The 10,196-nt window shown below is 45.0% G+C and overlaps 1 protein-coding gene across 7 annotated transcripts in view; it reads left to right on the top strand.

Moving 5' to 3' along the window:
• The first annotated feature begins 588 nt into the window (after positions 1–588).
• Positions 589–10,196, top strand: part of LOC142857719 (pro-neuregulin-1, membrane-bound isoform) — a 195,813-nt gene continuing 186,205 nt past the window's right edge. For all 7 annotated transcript variants that reach the window (XM_075986491.1, XM_075986490.1, XM_075986489.1 and 4 more), the window contains exon 1: positions 589–1,070. In XM_075986491.1, coding sequence (XP_075842606.1) covers positions 971–1,070 — 100 coding nt within the window. In that variant the 5' untranslated portion in view covers positions 589–970. The remainder of the gene's footprint in view (positions 1,071–10,196) is intronic.

The following is a 10,196-nucleotide window of genomic DNA, read 5'->3' as shown; positions in this document are numbered from 1 at the left end:
CAACTCCCTTCCACCCCAGACTTCACCTTCACCCTCGGGGCCAGAGGGAAGCTCCCCTAAAGTGAGAAAGAAATAAACCCTGAACAATTCTGGAAAATAGCAACTGTCCCTCCCCGTCCCGGGGGCCTTCAGATCTCTAGAGTCTTCGTTGTGGGGCAGGTGCCACGGTTGCAAACTTTTCTCCATCTCCCTTCACTTTTCAAGGCTTTCATCAGCTCTGGGGCTGCAGCAGCCTGCGGAGGATTGTGAGCGCCAGGGTTCTTTCCTGGCCTCTCGGGACTGCTCGGTTCGGCCCCGCGGTGGCGGTACAGTCAGCGCAGCTTCCAGCGACCCCTGTCGGGTGTTGCAGGCAGCCGCTGGGCTCGGCCGCCCCCAGCCAGGCCCGGCCGCCAGAAGAAAGGGCCTGGAACCGCGAGCGCCCAGCTCAGGCTCCTCCCGTTGGCGTGTCTGCGCCTCGGGGTGGGGGTGTGGTGGGGAAGAGGGAGGGGGCGAGGCGAGGGGAGGGTGCAAAGGAGGCGCCAGCGTCCAACCTGCGGGCAATTGAAAAAGAGCCGGCTAGGACTTCCCCAAAACTTGTGGGAACTCCGGGCCGCGCGGACGGCAAGAGCGGAGCAGAGCGGCGGCGGTGGCGGCAGCAGCCTGGCGATGCGAGCGCAGACCGGACTGTGAACACCTTTACTTCTTCGTGCTCTAAGGGCGCAAGACAGACGCCACCGGAGCGAGGCCACGCCGGAGCCGGCAGCGGGGGGACACAGGACACCAGAGCAGCCCCGAGTCATCCCAGACGGAGCGGACGCTCCAGGTGACCGAGTCCACGCCGCTCCCCGCAGGCGACAGGCGACGCCCCCCACGCAGCCCGGCAGCTCGCTTTTCCCTCCGGGGACAAACTTTTCTCCAAGCCCTTGGACCAAACTTGTCGCGCGTCACCGTCGCCCAGCAGGTTCCGAGCAGAGCGCTCATCTTCGGCGAGATGTCTGAGCGCAAAGAAGGCAAAGGCAAGGGGAAGGGCAAGAAGAAGGACCGGGGATCCCGCGGGAAGCCCGCGCCTGGCGAGGGCGACCCGAGCCCAGGTGAGTGCCTGCAGCTCCGCTTCTCCCAGGGCGGACGCCTCACTCTGTCCCGAGTGTTTTGAGTTGCGCTCTCCACTCCTGACCGGGTCCCGGCGTTGCGGAACCCCGCGCCTCTCTGCGGGGATTGCCCCCACCTGGCACCCGCCCCCTGCGCGCCCCAAGAGCCTGGCCGTCCATCCCGGACCCTCACGGGTTCGCCCTGCGCGCCCTGCTCTCGGGCTTGGCCCTCGGTCCCCGCGTCGGTCTCGGAGCCCAGCACGGGAGTGCGACTCAGAGTGCGGGATCCCTGCCGGCTGCGCTTGCCCTGCGGCCCGAGGGCTTTGCGCGGGCCCCGCCTGCCCTCTAGCGAGAGAAGCGGGAACGGGCCCGGGTCCGAGAGCCTGCGCCCCACCGCGTGGGCCTTGCTGCGCCGAGGGTGGTCGGAGGAAAAGGGCGGCATAGGTGCCCGGGCGTCGGCGCGGGGGGCGGAGGGAAGCAGTGTACAGCCGCTGTGCGAGCCTGGCTTCGCCCTGATTGCGTGCTGCGATAGGGAAACCCAGAACAGCTGAGAGGGATTCCTAAAGGTCAGCGAAGCACGCAGAAACCCGCCGGGTGCCAAGATTCAGGTCGGCTCTGAACAAATTCTACGATCTCTTGCTTTAGCGGTTCTAGTTTTCAGGGTCACCCTGATAAATATGCCTAGTTTAGTTTCCCAAGAGATGTCAGAAAGCAACAGTTTGCCTGAATTTTGAACCCCTCTTGCTTAGCGGTTATATATAGAACGAAAAAAGGAGTTAGGGTTTTTTTTGTAAAGCGATCTTTTTAATTCCCCCATCAGAGCACGTCAATGAAGGTGTCACCTTAGATATCCCTAGGAAAGGCTGAAGCACCGACTGGCTGCTAAGTAGATGCTTAAAGCGGTGGAGCCTGAGAGGGTCTTCACTGTCCCTCTACAATCCCCTACGGGTGGATCTGGATGCCGTGTGTCTCTTAGAGTGTCTCCAACACACACACTATGAAGTACTTCTCGGAAATTAAACCACACTTGTGCACTGCGTGCCTTAAGAAGAGAGCTGAAGTATCTGCCCCGTGCAGGAAGAAAACAAACCGCATTTTCTTAGCAGTTGTTGGCAGAGACCCTAAGCAAGGTTTAGAACAAAACAGAACCTGAACAGAGGGTAATTGTTTAGCCACTGGCCCTTCTTGGGTCTGCATAAAGATCATAAAGATCATGAAATTCACCTTAATCACCCCGTGTGACCCTTCGTGAAAGCAGACTGACGTTTCGCTAGTGTTTACTGTATATTTTGGAGATTATTTATAACAGTAGTCAGAGTATGAAGTGGGGATCTGGATTAATGTCATCATAGTATGTTAAAGAGATCCAGTCCTAACACTGTAAAGGTATAAAGAAGGTTTTCTTTCTCTTGCCATCACTTGTGGTGTCTGTTTTCTTCAGAAGTTCCTAGGGTCCCCTTAGATCAGCGGTTCTCAACACGTGAGTCGCGACCCCTCTGGGGGTCAAATGACCTCACCCTTTCTCAGGGGTCGCACATCAGATATCCTGCATATCAGATATTTACAGTATCATTCATAACAGAAGCAAAATTACAGTTACGAAGTAGTAACAAAATAATTTTACCTTTGGGGGCAGGGGTCAGCCCAACGTGATGGAAGTGTATTAAAGGATCACAGCATTGGGGAAGTTAAGAACCAGTGTCTTAGATGCTCTCAGATCCTTTCGGTAGCAGGTTTACCTCTTGTCAAGGGTTCCAGTCTACAACGTAACACAGATGACTTAATGATTTTAGTGTCTTAGGCTGGAAATCTCACTGCCCTGCGCTGTAGCCCTTACGCACCAGGTGGGCAGCTGTCTCAGGACTGTCTAATGTTCTCTTTAAGAGAGAATTCTAGAACTTCCTTGATTAATTCCATTTGTTTTTGTAGGCACCCTCTTAACCAGACAAATTGATTAAGTGCTTTTTTCCCCCTCCTATTTCCCCAAAAAAATTTCGATGAACTTGTCTGTGCTCTAGATTTTAGTATATTTGTATCCTGTGCAGTATACTACTACTACTACTACTACTACTACTACTACTACTACTACTACTACTACTACTACTATTAATTATTGATAGAGAAAGTTTTACTCACTCCAGAAGAATTTCTATTCCCTTTAGGATCCTGCCAACAGATTAAAGCAGATTAAGAGTATTCCTTTGATTTACAAATGGTTAACTTGAAATGGTCCTTAAGTAGGAGCACAGGGCATTGTCTAGTCCTGTTTAGGAATCCGTGATTCTGCCTTTACTTTGTCACTTGTCCTTCTAATGGTAAGTGCCAGTCTTGAAAAGGATGAGTAGCTAATAGCCACGTTATGTGTGGGGAAATCCACATTCTTTCTGGTTTTATTTTTAGTTATTTTTTGACTTGGAGATCCGTAGCATTCCCAACAGCCTTCACACTTGCCATGTAGCCCCATTTAGGATTTACCAGGACAACCAACTCTTGAATTGTTCCCGCGTTGGTGCCTTCAATGCCAAGTGCCCCCCTTTCCTTAAAACAATACCGAAGCAGTAGGCGTGTCCTTGGTGATGCATGTGCAATGTTGAGGCCTCTCTGTGGATGTTGTCACGCCAACTTCACAGCAGCTGAGATCACTGAGGGCACGCAGCCCTGCAGTGGACTGCATCATATGCATAGGCACAGCCACTGGTGGGAACTCTTCGGGAGAAGAACACCTTTGAACCTGCTATGTGACATATGTACCTGACAATGTTTCCTGTCATCGATACAGTTAACAAATACCAAATTGCACGCTATTGTGGCTGCAGATGTTCAACAGAATTATTTATTCGGTAATAATGACTGTCATTGATCCAACGCCCTTGAGGCCATTAATTCTTCTTTGCACAAAATAAGCACTCTCAGAGAAACCCCGGGCTTTGTGTCACAGATCCATGTATGAAGGGCCCCGTAATGTCCTGAGCCTCCTGCAAGCTGGACCTCCCAGATCCTGCCTCCAATTGAGCCATTCAACTTAGTATTTTTCTTTAGAAGCTTGTTACAAGACCAGTTTTTCTTTTTATTCCATCAATTTACCAATTGACTTCAGACCTTCCTTAAGATTGCTGATGTTTTTCTTATTCTGTACAATATTATTTTTGCTATTGTTTTGCCCCTTAAATGACCTGGCATGAAACTGCCATCCCACCTAGTCCAGATCTGTAACTATCCTGTGCTAAGTCATGCCTGGTGGATGGAGTATTTGTGAGTGGAAAACCAAAGACACATAGTATCCCAAGTAGCTAGGCGCAGGCTGTAGGCCTCCAGTGATGTCACCCACCTGTTTCCTTAACTAAATGGCTCCAAAGGCTGAAGTGTCTGTAAACATTCTTGGAAATAAAGTGCCCTGTCACTAACAGGGCAGTGTGTGTTTACAGAACAGACAGGAATGTCCAGTGATCTGTTTCAGCCTGGTTACTTGTAACTGCTTACATTATGTAATTATTAAAAACACTAAAGATTATTTACAGAACAAAGTAGGACTTGTTATGAAGAACGAAAATAGCAGGGATAATGAGGGAAGCTTGAATGCTGTTTTCATATATACAAAGTGATGAAATGGTCCCAATAAAGAGACTAGCACTTATACTAGTATTAGAAGAAAGTACTAAGACTATTATGTATATACATGCTCATGTATATATATGTAATATCAGAAAGTGTTGGGCTACTGTGTGAACAGTAATACATTTCCAATGTCCTCTTCCATCTTTTTCTGTTCAGAGTAATGGGGATAACTGTTAGTTAGTGTTCCAGGCAGTGCAACACTGTATATTATATCATTTTTTAAAACAGAAAATATGAAAGTGTCTGAATGTTAGGCAGCATGCTCCAGCCCTTAATTGTCTACAGATTGCCAGGATTTAAACTCCAGTGTCACCAACCATCCTTTAGTTGTAAATTCATGGGAAAGTTACTTAATCTTCCAGTGCCTAGGTTTCTTTTCCTTTTGTAAAGTGGAGATAATTCCTGACTCTCTGGAGTGTGAACAAGATAACCCATGAAAGCCTGCTGACTGCTGGCCAGCAGGGACTCAGTACCCAGCAAATATAAGCTTTCTTTATCAGATTACTCAAGGAAGGAATTGTCTGCAAGGATATGCGACATAATGTTCAGAATTTACCTTTTATGGGAAAGAAAAGCCAGTGCCGACCTTGTGTTAGCGTGGGCATAAATATTAATATGGACTACCTGTAAAGATAGGGGAAAGTGAGTACATCAAGTTTCATAACTGCATGTATGTATTATGAAAACATTGCTGAGCTCAACCTAAATATTGAAAGTAGAGTGAGGTGCAACAGGATTTTATCTGGCAGGAAAATGTGGAGGCTTCAAACTGCAGGATTTTGAAACCCGACTCCTTTTCTGGCAACATTTTCAGAGTTGATGTTTAAGCCTCCTTTTGTAGTACAGAATATGTGTCTTCTCTCTTGGACTTGTGTACATTACAGCCACTAAGAAACCAAAGTGTACATCATCAACATGTCCTTTCCTATCTTTTTTTTATCAGGGATAATGATATATTGCCAGCAAAGTTTATAGACCCTGCTGCAGGTATTTTGAAATAGAAGCAAAACAAGGAATGCAATAGATGTACGTTTCTCCATATGTTCATTTTTTTCTTCCTCCCTCACTAGAATGGTTAAATGTCATGTTTAAGGTTCTTGGGAATATAGTGAATTCTTACTAGATTAGAGTTCTGTTGCTTTTACCAGTAGTAGACTTTAACAGTACTGATTGTTTATTGGGCTCTGTCAAGAGAGAAGAAATCACACCATGTGCCAGTATTTTGGGGGGAGTTACCGAATTTGCTCCAAGAAGTAATTACCACACTTTTTCTTGATTAGTTAACCCCGAAACTTTTCACCTTGGCAAATAGAAGAAGTAAAACCAAACATTAAATTGTAATGCTTTATTTTAATCAAGGGAAAATATGCCTTTTAAATACACTATTAATGAACATAAAGCAAACGTTCTCTACAGGAACAGGCAACATATCTCTCCATCCTAATTCTCTTTGTATCTGCATGAGCTTTAGTTGATTGAAATGAAAGAACAAAAACCAAGCTACCAAAATACCAATAGATGTCAGTGTTTGTTGCTTTAGAAGAGAGGTGTTAGAAGAAAATACACAGTTTAATCTATTCTGTTTATTAATCAGGAAACTAGCTACTTTAAAAAGCTTGATGATTTTGATTATGCTGTATGATCTTGTTTACAAAACTACCTTTTATGAGTGAAAAATCATGTTAAAATATATATTTTTAAATATTAAAAATACCTTGCAAGCACAAAGACCTCCGTTTGTTCCCCAGGGTCTACATTTAAAAAAATAAAAAGCCTGCTGGGGGTCTGCATGTAAATCTAGCATTGGGGAGGTAGAGACAGGCAAATCTAGGGGGCTTATTGGCCAGCCAACCTCACCTGCTTGGCAAGTTCCAGGTCAGTTATAGACTCTCAAAATATTGTGTGGCCCAGGTCAGTTATAGACTCTTGAAATATTGTGTGGCCCTTGAGAACTGTCTTCTGCCATCCACATGCATGCCTTCACATACACATGTATTCCTGTACACACGGGAGTGTAAACAAACACACAATGCCTCTGCATTAAGTCCCCCAAAGAATTCAGAAAGTAGGCAGAAAGCTTGCTAATCAATACTTTTGGAAAGTGACGTAGCAGCATTATTTGAGGATTTTGTGACACACCGATTGGATTTCTCGGCATTTCAAACTGTATGTTCTGCCCATTTTTCAGGGCCCCTTGAAAGCAAATCGTCAAGTTTATTTTTGAGCCTGCCTCGAGTGAGATGGGGCAGATCCTCGCCGTTTTCTCCTTTCTTCCTCTTACAGGTGACACCTTCCTCTGGCCTCCAGAGGGTGCTCTGAGAGCATCACACTGCTGGTCCCCAAAGACAACTTCTGCCTTTTCCTCTTTAGTTTTTCAGTATTCTGGCCAATCTAGTACAATGAACAGTATGGAGATTTGATCAAGGTTAGCTGATTTGATTAGATGATTTTCTTTCCTTAGCTAATCAGTAGCTTTGATTCATTAAGTATTCTGAGTCAGAATGTTTTCAGATATCACGGTACTCACCAGGCTAAATCAATTGACCAGATTCTTTCTCACTGGCATCTTTCCTCTGGGAAGTTGGACATTTAAAGGCCTAGGCACCTCCTGAGCGTTCAAGTAGTACGCATGAGGAGGTTTAGTTGTATTCGGATGTTTCACCCTGGCCTTGGACACTTGTGTTATATTTGGAAGTTTTACCCTGGTCTTAGACACTTTCCGGGAAGCACCATAACTGAACAAAAGATATTTGCCAACAGGTTTGTTTCTATGGCATTAGCTCTGGTCCTGCTGAAGAATGCTACTCTGATATACACGTTTCTGAAAACAAGTTAGAGTACTTCTTGAGAATGATGAGCTAATGTCATGGTAGCCAGCCCATAACTCCTGTTACTTATGGTTCGTCTGCTCATGATGTTTTAAAGATTTATTCTGTTATGTATGTGCGTCTATGTCTGTGTATGTGCACGTGGGTGTAGGTGCCTATGGAGGCCAAAAGAGGGCATCGGATCCCTTGGAGCATGAGTTATGGGTGTTTGTGAGCTGCTCCATGTGGGTGCTGGCTGGGGACGAAACTCAGCAAGCTATCTTAAGCTTTAAGTTATCTCCTCAGCCTGTTCATTTCTGATCTATCCCGCCTTGTACTGGCCATATTTGTCCCCATTCTTGCATTGTATCATTCCCGTTCATAAGGTGTAGTATAGTTTACAAGGCTTCTTGCTGAAAACCAGCATTAGGCAATAGGCTCTGCTCTGCCCCGGTGTCCCAATGCTCTCTTCTCACAGCTTCTGTAGGAAGGCAGCCGCCTGTTCTGGGCAGCTGTTGAGATTTAGTTTAATGATGTTGGAATCAGAGAATGCTCGTGGGCTGAACCATATGAAATCATTGGTTTTTATAGGTCATGCATGGCTGATTACCCTAAATGCCAAAGAGCTCACTGTCAGAAATTTCTTTTGTTTTAGTGATTTGACTTTATGCTTTATATACTATTTTAAACAATGATAACTTTGAAAGTATCCTAGAAGTTTTAGTAATGAAATAGGATTAGAGTCATGTATGAAAGCTGCACTAGGGAGTAGCTGAAGAAGCAGCATTTTCTGTAGTCTGTAGATTAGACTCCTCAGATATCCACAGAGGATGAAGTCAGTATTAAAGTTAGAGGGCTGCACAGTTTTTACATGGAGAAAGAAGGGGAACTTTTGACTGTGAAGCCTCCGTCTTCTCTGGCTTATTAACATGCTGCTTTTCCTGCTATATCTTAGGCGCCAGGTATCTACAGAGCAATCCTGGAGCTGAGAATGGGAACAGTGGTGACGGGTAAATAAATCCAGGCTTTATTTTATCGAATACTATGAAACTAGAAAAGCCCTCTGCCCCAACACTGCCTTCAAAAAATTTGGTGAGACAGGGCCTTTTTCTGTATCGCAGTCTCGCCTGGACTTTCTGCGTAGACCAGGCTAGCCTCAAACCCACAGAGATGATCTGCTTCTGTGTTTCCAGTTCTGGGAGTTAAGGGTGTGCCTGCGCCAACTCACTTTTATACTCTTATGTCAGATTTGGGTTTCTCCTACTATCAAGTGTTAAGAGAGACATCGGATCCCTTGGAACAACAAATGGTTGTGAGCTGCCATGTGGGTACTGGGAACTGAATCTGGGTCCTCTGTATGAACAAAAGCTGTGTTCTTAATCAGTGAGCCATCTCTCCAGCCCCATAGAATTCAGATAACAATTCAGTTAATTATAATTCAGTTAATAATAATTCAGATAATAATTCAGTTTTTAAAATATAGTTTTCTAATTGTAAGTTGTCATAATCAAAACATCCCAATTTTAGAGACTGAAGTTCCATTTTTAATGAAGGGGACATATGACGACTCTAAAGTCAGTCATTGGGATCCTTGAGAACAATGAGGGGTTGGTCCCTTTCTTTAATAGTGATTGACATAATATAGGCTTCAAAATAAGAGTTGAGTTATTTTGGATACCACATAATTTAGAACCCACAGTATGATTATTTGTATTAAATTTAAGAGTCTGTCATAATATTTTTATTGCTCTTTCCCTTTTTTCTCCGTCTTCTTCCGGCTTCCAACTTGGAGGATTTACTTTCTTGGTATGAGTTAATACTACATTAAGGATTATGGGTAATAAGTAAAAGGATTGTATATCTTTTCTTTTTGTATCCTTGCATGCAGACTTCTGCATACCAGCCATTTGAAAGCTCAGTTGGAATTTGTAAGTTGGTAAGGTCTGTAGGCTGACACATGAACCTTCAATCAGCAGTTCCTATGGAATGGAGGACATTTAAAATTATTATTTAATGACTGTTACAAGTTTGAATGATATTTATGCTAAGTAGCATAGTTTTAGTTCATGTTAGAGTGAGGGAGGTATGGATGATAGCGTTTTATACTTATTTATCTGTGTGTGTGTTTATGTGTGTGTGTGTTAGAAGTTGTGAATGAACGCTTGCCACCCTGTGTGGAGTGGGCAGGGGACAGGTGTGTAGAAACTGGTTCTCTCCTATTATGTTGTTTCTAGGGATCAAACTCAAGTTGTCTGGCATGGCAGCCAGCACCTTTACCCAGTGAACCATCTTGCAGGTCCCTGCCTTTTTGATTCACATCAACACGTTCTTATGAGGTATTGGAGAGAACGAAGTCTCCCTAAAAAAGACAGTTTTTTTGGTTCAGGGGCTGTGTCATCACTTCCTCTTGACAGTTGATCCAGCCGTGTCCACCCAAGGCTTCTAATGACTCTTGCACAATCCAGATCTAAGCAAGTCTTTGTCTTCTTCCAAAGTTGTCTGTCCTAGTCACCCTAAAGTAAAGCTCTCTCACACCTGGAGGCATTCTAAATAAAACAGTCTTAGAGTGTTTCTGTGTACGCGCGCGCGCGCGCACACACACACACACACACACACACACACACACACACACAGTGCTGAAAATCAAACTCAGAGCCTTGGACATGCTACCTAGGAAGCATTCAGCTGCTGAGTTATGAGTTACGCT

This window comes from Microtus pennsylvanicus, chromosome 9 (genome assembly GCF_037038515.1).
Source record: "Microtus pennsylvanicus isolate mMicPen1 chromosome 9, mMicPen1.hap1, whole genome shotgun sequence".
Taxonomy (NCBI): domain Eukaryota; kingdom Metazoa; phylum Chordata; class Mammalia; order Rodentia; family Cricetidae; genus Microtus; species Microtus pennsylvanicus.
This window is presented reverse-complemented; position numbering and strand designations above follow the sequence as displayed.